The 17,824-nt window shown below is 36.9% G+C and overlaps 1 protein-coding gene across 1 annotated transcript in view; it reads right to left on the reverse strand.

Moving 5' to 3' along the window:
• The window catches only part of kiaa1109 (KIAA1109 ortholog), a 106,496-nt gene that overhangs the window by 84,982 nt on the left and 3,690 nt on the right, over positions 1 to 17,824 (reverse strand). Inside the window, exons 2-15 of the mRNA XM_059352715.1 lie at positions 17,498 to 17,633; positions 15,531 to 15,647; positions 12,983 to 13,061; positions 12,826 to 12,890; positions 11,803 to 11,977; positions 10,885 to 10,966; positions 9,424 to 9,617; positions 7,660 to 7,739; positions 7,045 to 7,195; positions 5,911 to 6,067; positions 4,977 to 5,055; positions 1,778 to 1,869; positions 1,492 to 1,609; positions 1,199 to 1,354 (exon numbers count right to left, since the gene is read on the reverse strand). Coding sequence (XP_059208698.1) covers positions 1,199 to 1,354; positions 1,492 to 1,609; positions 1,778 to 1,869; positions 4,977 to 5,055; positions 5,911 to 6,067; positions 7,045 to 7,195; positions 7,660 to 7,739; positions 9,424 to 9,617; positions 10,885 to 10,966; positions 11,803 to 11,977; positions 12,826 to 12,890; positions 12,983 to 13,061; positions 15,531 to 15,647; positions 17,498 to 17,603 — 1,651 coding nt within the window. The 5' untranslated portion in view covers positions 17,604 to 17,633. The remainder of the gene's footprint in view (positions 1 to 1,198; positions 1,355 to 1,491; positions 1,610 to 1,777; positions 1,870 to 4,976; positions 5,056 to 5,910; positions 6,068 to 7,044; positions 7,196 to 7,659; positions 7,740 to 9,423; positions 9,618 to 10,884; positions 10,967 to 11,802; positions 11,978 to 12,825; positions 12,891 to 12,982; positions 13,062 to 15,530; positions 15,648 to 17,497; positions 17,634 to 17,824) is intronic.

The following is a 17,824-nucleotide window of genomic DNA, read 5'->3' on the forward strand; positions in this document are numbered from 1 at the left end:
TGCTGTGGGATTAGGTGCAGGATATAGTGTATATAAAATATATCATGACTTGATAGGAGTTAAAGTATCCAGTCATGGACATCAGCTTCCAGAGTTAAAAAGGCATTAACTTATCGATTGCTTGCATGGCTGGATTGCTTTTTATTTTTTTGCATTAGTGCGAATGCTAAAAGCATATGTCACAGTCAGTCTTACACTGCAAAACGTTTATAATAATATAAACGAGTGATACAATACTGTGAAGATTTTTATACATGCAAACTGAACATATTGTGACAGAATTCTACACTTTATTCCAGAATATGCATTTAAAAATCATTACATTCTAAATGAATGGTTTGATAGAACTGCTGTAAATATAATTATATGTTATAAATCTCAGGTGCTTTCTTCTTAAGAAAATACAACAAAAAAATAAAATAATCTCCCTTTTTATCTTTCTATCCCTTGTCTTCTCATTTTTACTTTGTCACATAATAATTTGTTGTCTAAAATGACAAATGATTGGTAGTCTGACCCAACATAATGGAACAAAGGTTACAGAAATATGTTGAAGGTGTTTATGCAGAAAAAGATGGAATTTGTAGTGGTTTACGAGGGCACATTCTACAAAATTACACCCCAGTCATACTTAATTTACTGTCAATGTTTACTGTATAAAGTGTTTAACTGGCATCAAAGATATATCAAAGGTAGAAAGATATTGTGTTTTTTTCACAGCAAATTTTCACCTTGTAATACCAACACAAGCTCAACCTTGTGATGACATTTGGGAGTATTTACGAGAGACAAACTGATATAAAATCATTTCTTTCTGTCATCAACCAGGTTCAAAATAACCACTACTGCTGCTTTGTACCCTCTGTGGAAGATCAAAATGTGTCGGAAAACAAAATGTCGTTGTGTCGGGGTTCATAATAGCATCACACAACTCAACAGTACGTTTGAATTCAAAATAAACTGTTTGCTGTAATTGAATTGCAATGAACGGAGTAAATGTATGCCAAAGCAACTACATCACAGCGAAAAAATTCATCAATTTAGCGTCTACTCGCATCTTTGCATTGACTTTGTAAATAACAGCATTGTGCAAAAAAATCAACTTTGCATTGCTGTGAACTGACCATTACATACATTTTCTTAACATAATTCAGTCCAACTCTATGGATATTTGCACCCAGGGGAGCATCTTTCTCACCATTCTCCTGCTGCTTGGTGGAACAGTCGATCCAGTTGTGCTGGTTTGCCGCCCAGATCATCTCGAACTGGTGGAAAAGGACCTTGAACTTCCAGGAATAGGGCACAAAGGAGTAGATGTCTGGAGCGCTATCACTCGCCCAGTCCTGAATCAAATCTAAAGAGAAAGAAGAAGCAGGGATTAAAAGAAAAAAAAAGGGAACTTCTCCTCTTAACTATAAATGTCATGATTAAAATGCTAAGCGCTAAGGCTATACAAGAAAAGAGTTACTTTTTTAAAGTCTGTTTGCTTACCGGTGAAGAAGTTTTTCTGGGCGTAGATAAAGTGGTAGGTGGCCTTGTACACCTCGATCTCACACTGCCACGACTGAGGCATGTTCCACACTCGAGGGTAGCTGGCTATGACGTGAAACTGAAAAAAAAGGCAGAGGCAGGACACCATTTCTTACTATGTATATGCATGCTTGACATTGCATTGGCTCAACATTCCTTTGCATCTTAATTGGAGAGGCAACCATTTTTCAAATTTATGTCCAAAAAGTGAGCTAAAAAGCTTCCTGAATAATTGGCTGCTACTTACAGCCAGCATCTCAGCCTCGAGAAGAGTCCTGTACTGCATGCTGCTGGTGGTGTCCACGTGAAGCAGCTGGCCTTTGATGGTGGGAGAGTAGCCTGAGGGCAGGGGAGAGAGGCAGCAAGGCAGGGCCATCAATTCTCAAACTCCAAGGCTAGGACAAAGTTCTTGCAAATAATGTCATCTACCAGCAAAACTTGAACAGATACTCATGTTAACTACATTTCTGGAGACAGAGGAAAGCATTGATTGATGACTGGCACAATATTATCTGCTCAGTGTGATAAATTATTACACATTTTCTCATAACTAGCAATGTCAATGTTCCCTGAGGTCAGTTGTTTTATTCTGGATATGGCTTTAAATCTCATTACTGATAGTTTTGCTTGATCTTATGAAATGTATTACCATTCAATGGCAGAAAACTTCAATATTTACTTCAAGCTCACTGAACTCATAATGCATGAGGGGAAAGTTTTATGTGAACAAAGTCAATGAAGTGTCATGTAGAGATTTATACTTTGGTAGTCCTGACATCGAGCATGCTTGCATGCTGACCTACAGGTAGGGCTGGGCGATATATCGATATAATAAATATATTGATATATTTTTTATTAGACCATATCGCATATATCGATATAGTTCTTTTTTTTTTTCTTTCTTGTGTATATATATATATATATATATACACACACACACACAAGCTGCCCTTTCTAGGATCATATTTAGTTGTTTTGTTTGTTTGTAATGTTCGTTATTTGTTTCTCGTATAAATATATTTATTTCAGACAAAGATTGGCCGATTTTATTTCATAGGCTATTTTTATTTAAGATATTTTCTTATTTAGATGTGCATCTTATGAAGCTTTGATTTAAAAAAAAAAAAAAAGGTACTGCTGTTGTTATACAGTATGTATGTTCACTTAAACGGTTTCAATAAAACTTGTGACTTATTTGGCTTTGACTTTGACTGAACATTTGCTCTCACTTAGCAATAAAAATATTGGGATATATATCGTATATCGATATTCAGCCTAAATATATTGGGATATAACTTTTGGTCCATATCACCCAGCCCTACCTACAGGTGCATCTCAATAAATTAGAATATCATAGAAAGTTTATTTATGTCAGTAATTCAATTCAAAAAGTGGAAATAACACATTATACAGATCCATTACATACAGAATGAAACATTTCATGTCTTAATTTATTTGATTTCTTATAAATATAATGATTGTGGCTTACATTTAATGAAGACCTATAATTCAGTGTCTCAAAATAATTTGAATATTAAAAAAGACCAATTTCAAAAAGTATGTTTAAAATGGAAATGTTGGCCTCTGAAAAGTATATCCATCTATATGCACTCAATACTTGGTTAGGGTTGTTTGACTTGAACAGCTGGAAATGGATTTTCAATCATATTCTAATTTATTGAGATGCACAAGTATATAAGGAAATTTAGCCCTCCATGAAACCTGGTTACTGAGGGCTCGGCCCTAAGGCAAACATTGATTTTAAACAATAAAACTTTTTGCACACAAGTAGAGGGTCATTTTTCATTTGGAGTTCTTGGTAACACACTCCTGAGTTCTGCTAATTCCTTGTGGAAAATAGCTCCTCATTAGCAATGATTAAACAAACCTTGGTTTGGTTTTATTTTGGCAACATTAATTTGACTTGTTAGCAAACAGTTGCTTGTTTACACATCCAGCAGTTATGGAGCAACATTATTATTCATCTGGAGTCATGTTTGTGGCCACCTGATGAATTATTCATTCTGTTTTAGCTCTGTTTTTGGTCTCTACCAACTCCTGAGGGAAATATCTGTCTCTCCCACTGCTAAATGTTCCACTATGTTCACTCTTTAACTGTGTCTGTCTGCCGTTTGGTGCCGAGCAGGTAGTGTACAGTGGACTTTAGAGGTTTTTCACTAATCATGTTTTTCACTGATAATTGGGCTATGGGAGCGTTGAGCATGAACCAAAACAGTAGAATTGTAGGCCGGAAAGCTAAATAATGACAACTGCTAAAGTTTTCATACTATAAAGCTTTATATTATTATATATTTTAAAGGTACACCACTGTCTGATGGACCTTCAGCAATAGAAAGCACAAAATTAGAAACCATTTCCGACAACCTTTTCAGGACATTTCCCAGGAGTTTCTCAGTTGCCCACACACATTCATATAATTTACAAAAGGCCTAGCCTTGACATTTAACTCCAGTTTTATTACTTTTTTCTAGTGTTGAAGGGTTCATGATGAAGTGTGTTAGGTTCATTGCAGGTGATGGAAACACCCATCACTGCTAAATGTGCAATAAGGTCCTTTGACCTCTTCTTGTAAAAATCCTAAATCTATTCAAGGTAAACCTATTTCCAGTATTCAGTGAAGAAACAGCAATATGTTGGGAAAAAAAAAAGACAGTAAAGTTTAAGTGCCACACTTTTCTGTTTTTCAATTGTTTAGAAAGTGTCTCAAGGCGGCAATCTGATAATGCAAGGAGGATTAGATTGTGTCTTTTTCCGCTCTGGGAGCCAACTCGAGTTGAGGGGGTGGTAACTGACATTAGAATATGCTATCTCTGTAGTTTCAAACCGGAGTGAAGACAGATCACAGATTAAACTCAAGTGTGTCACCACACGTTTTATATTTTATTTAGATGATTCGCCATGTAGTTAAAATCTGTTTTATTGTGGCTCTGATCGTACCCTCCGCTCACGTCCAAATTGATAAATGCAGAGCCTTGCGTAGAAATGATCGTGTGCCCACTTTACGCTCACTTTCTGTCGTATGCTCGTTTGATAAAAGAGGGCCAGAGAGAGCTGGGCAAAGAGGGGTAAGCTGATCAATGAGCTCTGTGCAGCTCCACAATGAAATAAGATTTTACCAATTTTAAATCGTAAAAAAAAAAAAAATAGAAAATCAATATGACCAGCTTGAGGAACCTTCAGCTCTCATTCTAAATACACTTCTTGACATTCTAAAGTTTGACTCCATCCTGACATTTGATAAAGCTTCTTCACATATTAGTCAGTGCAACAGATTATTACAAAATGATGGCAAAACTGATGATATGGGCTTCTATATGAACAGATTTGTCCTTAAGCTAGAGGGACATCTGCTCTGGTAGCTGATCCAAGTGCTGAAATGTTGCTCTGCTCGTCTTCTCTTATTTCATTTTTAAACACACACTTACCATTCTCTCCTACAGTCATGGGGATGTTGACTTCTAGGTAAGAGCCTGCACCTACATTCACATGGATGGCATTGGTTTCCTAGTAACAGGGATGAAGGCAGAGCATGGGGAGAGGGAGAGAGAGACACACAGAGAGAGAGAGAGAGAGAGAGAGAGAGAGAGAGAGAGAGAGAGAGACACAGACAGACAGACAGAGAGAGAGAGAGACAGACAGAGAGAGAGACAGACAGAGAGAAAGAGATAGACAGAGAGAGACAGAGGGACATACAGAGAGAGAGACAGAAAGAGAGAGACAGACAGAAAGAGTAAAAAACAGATATAGAGAGAGAGCGACCGACAGACAGAGGGACAGACAGACAGGCAGACAGAGAGTGAGAGAGAGAGAGAGAGAGAGAGAGAGAGAGAGAGAGACAGAGAGTCAGAGACAGACAGAGAAAGAGAGAGAGAGAGAAAGAGAGACAGGAAGAGAGAGAGATGGACAGAGAGAGACAGACAGAGAGACAGACAGACAGAGTGTGTGTGAGAGAGAGAGAGAGTGAGAGAGCAAACAGAACATGCTGTCAAATTATTATTGAAGGTGCCTTACTGCCTTAAAAATAAAAGAAATTCACCTAATCTGAACTAGAATATGTTCAAAAGAGATAATAACATGACAATCTTCCCAGACTCGAGACGTTTTATGTTTTTATTCAACACGCATTAATGTTGATGTTTAGTATGCACTTCACATACTTAGCTTTGTGAAATTCACTGCACTGCTCCAGGAGGAAAATTTGAAAAAGCATAAAACATGAAGCAATATCGATAGCTAAAACATGACGAGGCATGAAGACAAAGACAAGCAGAGCAGCGGGGAGAGGAAGAAAGATCAAAGGGCTTGGCTAGGAAGAAAGAGAAAAAGAAAAAAAAGAAAGCAAACAAGAGGAAGAGTCACCCTGTTTTTGGTAAAGAGCAGATCGATGGTGGCGTCAGCGATGATGTTCATGCGCAGCTCGAAGGCCTGGATCTGCCTGGGTTTTCCTGGCTGAGCGACCTCGGTCACTTTCATGGCCTGGTAGTCAGCTGGCAGGAAGAACTTCCACAGACAGTCCCTGTGGAAATCCAGAGTTTGTGTAAATCCATGATCCTATCTATAAAGCACACATCTGAAGCCTCAAAAGTTTCAGTTTCACTTGACCAGAACAGCACTCATCTTACATCTATATACATATTTGTATGCTGTCCAGGTGCATACAAAAGATACAAAACCATGATGTGTTTCCTGACTTAATTTCATTTACCATTGCAAGTAAAATGGAGTTTAACCACAATGATCAGTCCTTTTGAAAGAAGAGGTTCTGTTAGTGTGCAGTTTTCTGCTGATTTGTGTTTTAAGACTTGCTAAGATCTTAACCCTTGCCCTCACTTTTAAAAAAAAAGTTGCTCTGATTTATAAAAGGTAATAACATTCTATAACATTTAATAACACGTATAACTTCAGTCCTGATCATAACTACCAAATATTCATTACCTTTCAGAGTTGGTTTACATATTTTTTTATGAGAAATGTATCAAAAAATCAATTATATTGTGTAAACTAAGTGCTAGGTGAAATTATTTTTTTCCACAGTCTGACATATAAATGATATACAACAAGTGCTCCACAATACAGCAGCAATAACCTTAGGGTGTAATCAGGAAAATAGGGCAACCATGAGAAAATGGTTCAGCCTGGGATTGAAAACCTGAGAATGCATGACTTTATGCTTTGATGGTCACGGGACCAAAAATGTTTTTCTCAAAGGGTTTCGATGGGGACATATTTGCCCGTAAGGGGTTGAATGTCTGTATTGTGGCTACACAGTTAATTATAGACTTATTATAGAAGCTGAGGCTGAACTTCCATAATTAGAAAATGATTGAGACAATCGGAAAACTTAAAAGCCAAAAATGTTCCTAGTGAGGCACCGGGATAAACCACATTCATACCAACTCCCAACAAATGCCACATTACATATATTGAATTTTAGTCTGATTTACAAGCAATTTCATGCTGAAATTCTGATGTTTGTGCTTGATAATTACTCACCTCTGACGATCTGCCCAGGGGCCGTAGTTAAAGTCAGTTCCTTTCCCGCAGACGATGTCCAGACCCCAACATGGAGGCAGGTCCTGAAGCTTATCGCCCTCACTGCACGTCTCTGCCTCCTCCCCAGCCTCCTGCTCCACAGGCACCAGACCTGCACACACACACAGACACACACAGAAACACACACAAACTGATTTCAAGACACACTAATACTTAACAAAAACTGTACAAAAAGCTCACTAGCCAACGACCATTGGCCATGCTCATATTCTGCTAGCACTGGAGTGTAAATAATAATAATAATAATAATAATTCATTTTATTTAATAGGGTGCCTTTCAATGCACTCAAGGTCACCTTACAACATGGAAAAATCAAAAAACAATGCAGAACATCATACACATCATACAATCTAAACAAATCAGAACATTTACAAATACATTACAATAAAGGAGGGGAGTTTGTGCGGGCTTGTTCAGTAGCAAAAAACAAAACAATGCTGAAAGTTATTTAAAAGTAAAGGAAATATCCCAGGATAGTACCATTTTTGGTGTCGTCACAGCAAGGTGAGTTTAGCTGGTTAACATTTTCAAATTTTGTGTGTGTGCATACATACCTGGTTCATCCTGGTAATAGTAGATGTCAACATCGTTGGATTGCATGACCACAAAGCCTTCACCCATCAGTCTGGGAGGTCTATATGAGAAATCCACAAGGTTGTAGTTTAAATGGGACATATTATGTCATTTTCAGGTTCATACTTGTATTTGGGGTTCCTACAAGAACATGTTCAAAGACACATTATTTTTCTCATATTGTCCGAAAATACCTGTATATTTAAGAACCCCTCCTTAAAAAGCCCAGTTTGTTTCGATTCATCAATATTTTCAGATTTATCTGCACCATCAATGCAGCCGGGGAATGACTGGCAGTAAACACATTGTAGCGGCACTTTCTGCTTACATATAGTATGGTTGTGACATCACAACAGAAGTCCTCACAGCTCATTTAAAGGCACAGTTTCTGAATAAGGACTGTGTGCATTACTCTGTGGATTGAGTGTGTTGACACTTTCACAGTATTTGTGTAGCACAGAAATCTCACTTTTTACAATATGGAACTTCAAAAAGGCCAAGTACAGATTTGATGCAGAGGTTATGAACTCCATTTTAAATAATTACAAGTGGGTTCACAGCAGTTCATAAAAGCACCAAAGCCTAAATTAATTATTCAGTCCGCATTGAAGCTTGATTCTGGCACAAAGATCCTCATTCAATTTTATAAATGCAGTGGCCTTCCTTTTTACATATTTTTGCTTCATCTCAGTGGACGTTCCAATAAAGCTTTAAGACACGTCAAGGACTGTTGGAGGTTGAAATCACTGATGGCTTTGACCAGAGGCTACAGCTGCCAAGTCTATATTGAGAGTGACTCCTTAATCACAGAGGGTAAACGGAATTTTACTCTCCGGGTCATTTCATTCAGCTGAAGTGCAGATAATGGTTTATGATATCCCTGCTTTTAATGCAATATGGTTAAAGCTGCCAGATAAGACATTACAGGAGGAGGAAAGTGATGTCTTATTCAAACATTCTGCCAATGTTTGGCCATTAAAATGATTAATTGCCCAATTCAGTTATATACTTCCCTTATTTTATATTTTAAAGATTATACTTCAAAGATGCTACAGCTCCTGTACTTTGCAAACTGACACAAATGTCAACTCTCATTTATATTTTTTACAATCAAGCAGATAAATAGTAAGCAAGTTCTCTGCCTGTGTTTACAATTCACACATATCACATATGGCAGGATAAATAGAAAAAACAGAGAGAGAGAGAGAGCAGTTCACAGAATTATCTGTTTCAAACTGTATAATGACCTAATTTTCTGCATCCATTATGGTATGCTTAAAAAATGAGTGGCAAAGGATATTTTGAAGTTATTATTCTTCAGGCAAGAGCATTATCTCCAAATAGTTTTAGTACTGACAGTTTCAGAAATCATTTTGAATAAATAAATACCAAATTTACAGAGTCTGCTGCATTATTCAATCTCTCTGTTATTACGTTCTTATGAATTTCACCCTTTAATTTAAACAGCAACGCCTCTTGATGTACAGCCCTGACTGCAAAAGTTGCAAAAACAGCAATAAAAACAGAATCCAATGTTTTGCAAATCCTTTTCAAACTACGATAAATTGAATACAACAAAAAAACAAGATATTAATGTTCTTTAATGTTCTTTTGTTTTTTGAAAATATCTATACACTCCTGAATTTGATTCATTCCATATTTTACAGTAATGCTCAAGTTGAGAAAAAAATAACTTAAACGGTGCCCCAGCAATGTTTCTAAATCAGTAATTGACTTGGACTTACTCATCATTCTGCATGCCCAGGTAGCGTGGACTGGGAACCAGCATGACGCGCACATTCTCCAGCGAGCCTTTGACGATGTGCATGTACTGGTCCAGGTGGCTGGATGGAGGCTTGGTGGCGTACGTCAGGAAGGCGTCCTCAAAGTTCACACACAGAGTTTGCGGGAGGTAGTGGTTCCCAAACGCCAAACGACCCTACAGGAGAGAAAACACGCACATTAAGGCAGTGGTTCCCCGGCTTTTTGGTCCGAGTGACCCCCACAGCACTGTCAAACGAGGTCAACTGCCTCTTCATCGATTCCCAATGCATGTTCTGTATTTATACATTTTTTTCATTTTATCGAAGTGGATACAGATATTTTAATGCAATTGAACGTTTTTTTTTAAGCTATTTTAACCATTTATCCATGACTTTTAGCCAACTTTGTCAACAGTTTATCCTTTATTATGAGCTATTTAGTTATTTAGCTATTTTAGCTGATTAAATATGACTTTTAGCTAACTATGTCAACTGTTTATCCATTACTTTTAGCTATTTAGGTACTTAGCTATTTTAGCAGTGTATTCATGAGATTTAGCTTACCATAATAACATTTATCCATTATTTTTAGCTATTAAGTTACTTAGCTATTTTAGCTGATTATATATGGCTTTTAGTTAACTATATCAACTGTTTATCCATTGCTTTTAGCTAACCATGTTAACAGTTATCCATTACTTTTAGCTATTTAGGTACTTAGCTATTTTCGCTGTTTGTTCATGACTTCTAGCTAACTATGTCAACTGTTTATCCTTCACCTTAAGCTAACAATGTTACCAGTTTATCCATTATTTTTAGCAAACTTTGTCAACAACTTATTCATGACTTTAAGCTAATTGTCAACCTGTTTATCCATTCGTTTTTGCCAACTATGTCAACGGTTTAAGCACTACATTTAACTAGTGAAGCCACTTATCCAAGACTTTAAGTGAACCATTTCTATCGATTATCCATTAGTTAATTATTTTAACAATTTATCCATTATTTAAAGCTAATTATTTGGACACTTTAGTCAGTAATTTCAACTATTGCACTCATTTATCCAATAGTTTTAGCAGTTTGAACTTCTGTGCGTGCATGGTTGTGGCTTGCTGACTTAATGTGTGGATATACTTTTTCAATCAAATCATAATTTCTATTTTTTTTTCTTAATTACTTGAGCTCCTCCACAATCATTTCACATACCCCCCTTGCAACTGCAGAACTACCCCCTGGGGTTCAATTACCCCTGGTTAGAAATAACTGCAATAAAGGAGTGAGTCCCAACTGCTTTAAAAACATTCATTTCAATTTATAATCACTTGTTTTTCTCAATAATGTTCTAAAGCTATTAAATGGGAATAAAATGGGAATCGTGCTTACTTTCTTCGATCAATCACCATATCCCATGCGATTTTTTGTTGAATTTGTGAGGTTACTTACGGTGCTGATGTTAACTTTGATGACAGGAATGAGGGAGCGCCATGATGAGGAGTGGTCTGGACTCTCTGCTTTGATGTTTACACTATACAGGGACCAGAAGACATTCAGTGTTACAGCATTTAAAAGATACATATATCTCCTCTGTGCAGACGCTTCCAATGCATTTAGTGATAACGTACAAAAAAGGGAGCATTCATGCATTTTTGGACTGGTTGTCATCAAATCTCCATTCCTCAGTCCTCTTTGATGGGAAATTGCTGATTCCTGATGTGTTGCAGTTTTGCTTACAATTCAAATTTGTGGATTATTTAGCAAACTATAGGCAATTTACCGAGTGACATGTTTATATCAAGTTAAGTCAACTTCATAAGCAAGATACTGTAAACTCAGCAATAAGGAACTTGTATTTATTAAAATGTAATTTAAACTTTTTAACAAACAACTTGAGTAGGCACAATGAGCAGGATTTTCCTAAAAAAAAACCCATTGTATAAAATGACGCCAAAAATAATCCCTCTGGATGATTACTTTTGACCCACTCCAAGTGTGTGGTGGTGTCTGTGACTGCAGAGACCCTGCCCTCTGCCTGTACTTTCTCTTTTCTTTTCATTCTGCTGTGTTAAGTACGTTTCTGGGCTTTCTCTGCCCCTCGCGCTGCCTCTGCCTCCAGCTGTCACTCCTCAGCCTCTTCTCTCCCGGGGCTCTGTTCTGCCCTGGCTGACACTGTAATCGGTGTCAACAGAGTTGAAAGCTCCACTAAATTCTCCTGTCTGGAGACAAATACTATGCCCATTAGCTAGCCAGACCAAAGATCGCTAAACTCACTGGCTAATTAGATATATTGAACAGGGGAAGGAGGGGCCAACTGTGAAAACAAACCACAAATCCTACCAACTGCAGTATGACGAGACCTTGTACCTTTCTAGCGTCTTGTTTCTATCCTCTCGTCCCCTCTCATCATCCTTTTTGGGTGTTAAGAGTGTGGGGTCGAGTCCGAAGGTCTCCTGCAGTCGGGCGTAGAGGTCGGTGCGGTTGTAGACGTGAAATTCGAAGCCGTTAACTGTCACGTAAAGCCTGGTCTCTGCCTTGGGATCTGGTGACAAGAGATAAGGAAGCAAACAATAAATGCTTCATTAAAAGGTGGAAGGAAGAGACTTTAGCGACCTCAAACTAACATTTAGCAGTTTTGGCTGTCGCCACTTAGTTTTTTGGAGCTAATTGGAACATAATTGGACAAGAGTGTGTAGCAAAGTTATGAACTAGCACTAGCACTGGCAAGTTGCAAATAGCCAACTCATTAAACTGTCTTTTGGTATCAACAAACACTTGAACAGATATTATAAGGTAACCAGAATGTTACAATTATCGTTCATAAACTAAAAACATACTGAATGGTTCAACATTCCAAAAACAAGTGTTCAGCTACATATTAATGTACACAGTGCCATGGATGCACATTACAACGCCTCCATCTTGATTGGCAGATCAATCAGAGACTTGTCAATCTCTGCTTTATCATTGATTCTTCTCTAAATGTGACCACAAATTAACATCATGCTGTATTGAAGATGACTTGAAACTAATTATTGAGACAATAATAAATGAGGAAAATGTTTAATGAGGTAAGAAATCAAGTGAGAAATAGGGTAATTTTCTCATAAACTTCTATAAAAGAAGACTTATTTTTGCAACTAGTGGAGTTGCCCCCTGCTGGATGTTAGAAAGAATGCAGGGTGAACAAATGTCCACATTGGCTTTACATTTCAGACCACTTTGTAGCCACTTGGTGGCAGGTCAAAAATATTGTTTTACAATATTAAATAATATTGCATTTATTATATATATGGGCTGATAAATGAATTTGATCAGCTCATTAAAGCTGCATTAATTAAGGTATCAAGCTAGCTTACTCTTACACTGAACAAGTATCACTCGACTTACCATGCTGTTTCTGTTTTGGGTTATACATTTTCCACCAACGAAATATGAGGAAGCCATCCTGTATCCTGTAACAGAAAAAAAAAATCAATCAGTAAGCAAGCTGTAAGGTTATAAAGGAACCGAGAAGAAGCAAACAATGCAGCACAGGCCAGGTTACCTGATAGACATGTCTTGATTGATGTAGTAGACATCTCTGAACATGACTTTCCCTGACAGCACAGAGAAGGAGAAGGAGCCTGTGGAGGGTTCAAACAAAAAGTATAATATTTCCATAAACAACAGTTCAGTAGTAGTATATAAAGTTATATGATTACAGGTTCCAAAAGCAAGTATGAAGCTGTTGGGATCTGATCGCAGTGGTGTGAATTCAAACCAACAAACGAGCTAATTAAAATGTTAAACAAAAGATGTAATTAGACGGTTGTGTTAAAAATAAAAACAGTCCGGGCGTTGCTGGCATATTTAATTACCTTGTCTCCTTTCTCACTGAGAAAAAAATTATCTTAATTAGGATCTAATTGTACAACAAGTAGGTCACAGTCTGTCATTGAGCATGAAAAATGAACAAGAAAACTGAGCACCATTTTCCATCATTAATCCTTTTTGGCTCATAACATGTCTTTCTCTGTTTCAATAACTGCATGCCAAGACAGACAACAACTGAGTGGTTCAACTGTAATCATCCGAGCTGACACTTCTGTCATGTTGATGGTATTTCTCACTTTTTCTCTGCCTGTCTGAGCACAGGATGTGCAACTCATTTCCTCTTACCAGGAAGCATGTTTTGGTCAGTGCCTCCCTGTCAATATATGCAGGAACTTTTACTCAACTCTGGTGATGACACCTTCAGGCATGTTCAAACCTGCTCAGCAAATTTCAAAGTGTGTCTGTAAAGCAAATTCAAAACTGCTTTTGTTATGAGGGATTTGCTTTTCTTCTGTTTTCTCCAAACTTTTGAACCCGAGCGTATTTGTTTTTTTGTTAATGCCACCCTTAGACGGAGAAACAATCTCTTTAGAACTTAGAGGGATATTTTTTTGAAGTGGGGTTATATAAGGGAACATGCACGCCACAAGTTTGAAGAAGCCAGCAAGAGTATTGGCACAGAAGCTAAGCAATGTACTGCTGTGGACAGGCGCTACATTCTTTCGCCACCTAAACAAGACCCACCTAAAAAAGAAACCAAAACATCAATTCCTGTTAAAGTGTATGCTATATTAAGAATATTTTAAATGGTTTAACTTGCCATCAGACACCTCTTTACAACTAGGAACAGAAGCCATTATATTTTTATGTGCTCCCTTCAAGGCCACCACACTGAAAAAAACCTGGGTTGTCGGTCTACCGCTGCCTCAATCGGTTAGTTTAATTGTGTTATTGTGCGACTTTGGTAAATCCAAAATAAACTTTAAAACAAGAAAATCTACAAGGTGAAATGACTGATTTTCTCAAAGAAGTCTGGTGCTTTCAAAGTGATCATAGATGGATATAATAGTTCCAGTTCCAGAAATGTATGGCTGTCTGATGGCAAGGTTAAACAGTGAAAATATTCTAAATATAGCATAAACTTAAACTGATACTGATTATTTTAGGTGGCTGTTAAACAAAAAGCATTTCGGTAACGCTTTATAATAAGGTCCTTAATAACCATTAATTAACAAGTAATAAGGCATTGTTCTCGCTTTAGATCCGGTAGTTGCAAAAAGCATAGTTAACTTATAGTTAACTTATAATAGATGAGCAATAAAGTATATTTTAATATCAATAAGCAAACAAAATAAGATTAATAAAGGCATGGCAAAGACATAATGGGTGGGTCATGGGTGTTTGCAATGCCATTATTAACACTTATATAAGCTTATAAACACACAATAATGTTAATAAGCATCTTGTAAGGACTTACAAGGGCCTTATTGCTTGTTAATTAATGGTTATTACAAGGATCTTAATATAAAGCGTTACCAGCATTTCATTGCTTAGCTTCTGTGTTGGGGGGCATGCCGCCCGACATCGACTGTAGGTAATAGCTCACACAACCCCAGTTAAAAAAAAATCCAGCTATCCCTTTAAGGTTAAAGCAATCAGAATATTTTAAAAAATTGATTAGCGGGCACACGGGTGACTGCTCACTTTGTAGTGACATGTTGGCAGAGAGACGTTAACTAAAGCATGCCTTCCTCATTAAACTTTAATGCTGCTTTGGTAATCATGCACTTCCTATTTACTCAGATCCAGTTAGCTGCAGTTTCTGCTGTGAATTTGTTAATTCACTGATAAAATGATGATTTTAAACATGCCTCAATGCAAAGTACTTCACAATAAAATGCTCTGGCTTCCTTTTGAGTTAATTTTTGGAGTTTACAGTATTTAGGGTTTTACTACAGAGTAGATGATCCTGGCAAGGTCTACCTTTTAGGAAAAGAAATTAATGCTTCGGAGAAAACTAATCACTCGCTATAAAATAATGGACGAGTTACACTGGGTTTTATGGCCTCGAGGCGCTTTATAAATTAGGTTCTGTGTCATTTATGTAGAGAAATTCAATCTGGTGTTGGTTGCTGTTCAAACTCAATGGAGATAATCACTGAGGGAAGCCAGCTCGTCATGAAATATTCAGCAGACAGAGTTAACGCCTTGAACTGAAAGCTTTGGCAGTGTTCCTCTCCCAATTCATCACTGTGTGACAGAGCTCCCGATGAACACACCAATGTGAATGTAGCCATCCTTGTAGAGTCTGTTGATGATGAGGGTGAGGATGAGGCCAATGTTGCGGGAGTTGTAATAAGTTAAATAGATGATCCATCCACAGGACAGAATGGTGGCTGAAAGACAAAAACAAAACATGTTTTTTTTAACACAAGACAATAAGTAAAACTTTTTGGAATAGTTTGTTTACATTAATGAAGTTTGTGAACCAAACAACAAAGTAGATTTAAACTTTTCGAATATACTATTATATACTAAATACTAATGCTGATTTTGCCTGACATCTGAAAATTATTTTTCTGTTTGTTGATTTGTTGTTATATTGTGTTCAGACCAAGAGAAATCTGTTATGTTATTCAATGTAATATTTACATTACATATTTACATAACAGTAATATAGCTCTTTTTTCTGCGACACGGCATCATTTTTATTAACTGCCTCTATTTTGCAATACAGGAATCAAACAAAGCCCTAATTTATTCAATCTAGCTAACTACTATGTGCTACTATGAGAAGTGGCTTGTGTCAACCACCAAACTAATAGGTACGGTTTAGTTATAACACTCCACTAACATGCTCTTTATATGCTCAGTTACTTTTTCAGAATGATTATTTTGATAACAGGATAACAGCATTGTGCTACCCCAACAATTGAATTTGCCACATAACATTACTTGCCGTAGCTGTAGTTCACTCATCTAATGATAAATTAGCAAGTTAATATGATGTTTGCTAATGTTACTTGTGGCTATTTCATTAGAATTAAATGATATAACGTTAATAAACGTGACTTAAAGTTACTTGAATAAAACTTTCAATGTCAAACTGAAAGATTTACCTGGCCACCGGTTGTTTAACATTGAAGACAACAACTCCCATGATCCTACACTACTTCACAACATCATCAGAGACCAGCAGAAATTACATATTGTGTTTTAGCTCTTTAATTATGCATGTTATTTACCTTTTGTTTATAAAAGGGTCAACAAACTGTTATTGGTCCTTTGAAAACAATGTACCAGATGCTACTTTTCCTGACATGACAATAACCTTTCAGCACAGAAAAAGAACTGCAGCATTACTGTAGTAATATTCACACCACTAGTAGATTCTTAAACCGGTTATAAATTCCACCTAAAACGTGCTCATTATTCTTTAAAGGAATACCGCAATGCAGATGGAATTAATCTAGTAAAACTACTTATTCTTTCATAGCTTTGATGACAGCTGGGTTTTACTACTACTCTTTTGGTTTTATTTGTTTTTATTTTGCCTTTTCCCAAAAGAGTTTTTTCAGCTTGAAGATGTTGCAGCCGTACAAAGAAAACAGCAGCTTCATTCTGTAAGCCATTCAATATCTCTGGTCTACCAAGAGCTGCACCTGGACTGAGCAGTAATTTGTCATCCTTTAGCTGAACTCCATCACAATTAAACAACAACACAGTCAGTTTAAAGCATTAAAAGCAAATACTAATTAAACATATTAGATAATATTACATATATCATGAAGCTCTCACAAACTCTGGTTTATTTTACAGCATGGCACAGATGTCTAAATAACTTAATATGAACTAATATTGAAATTAATTTCCCATGTCATCAAATGTGTCCTTGTATCATAGATAATGAGTATGAAGGCCAAAGAAAGCAATTGATGCAACTGTAGAAAACTTCACAGAGGGAGAGAAATAATATCATCACTCCTCCAAAAAGTCAAGATTACATGTTACCAAACCTGTTTAATAAATGACGTAAAAATGAAGTATTTAGTAAAAAAATATTCACAATAGGTCTAGATCAAAGAAAGTGATAACACATCTTCTATGGAGCTGTTAAGCCAGAAAAATGCAACTTGATCCAGTGCTGACAGGTCTGCACTTTACATGTGACAGGTTACTTCGAGTCTCAAGAAAAATATCCATTGATGTGTATCTTTTTCCCACAGTGCAGACACAGAGCACTTACCAACGAGGAGCCAGATGAAGTTCGAGTTGTGCTTGGTTAGAAAGTCATCCAGGTCCACGAAGCTGGGGAAAGTGCTTTCATTGTTTTTGGCAACATGCCCATCCATGGCTACAGGCTCTCAGTCTGATACCTAAAACTACAAACAGTCACATGTCAGATTATTCCATGGCACAGGAAAAAAATAAGACATTTGTAGGAAAACCTATTTCACCCCAAAATATCCTGCAAGTTATTATAATGAGAAATCTACTGAAAACATTATTAATGCCAAAAAATGATTAAGTATTTAAAAAAAACAAGAACAACACCAATCTTCAGCAAAATAAT

This window comes from Centropristis striata, chromosome 16 (assembly GCF_030273125.1).
Source record: "Centropristis striata isolate RG_2023a ecotype Rhode Island chromosome 16, C.striata_1.0, whole genome shotgun sequence".
Taxonomy (NCBI): Eukaryota; Metazoa; Chordata; class Actinopteri; order Perciformes; family Serranidae; genus Centropristis; species Centropristis striata.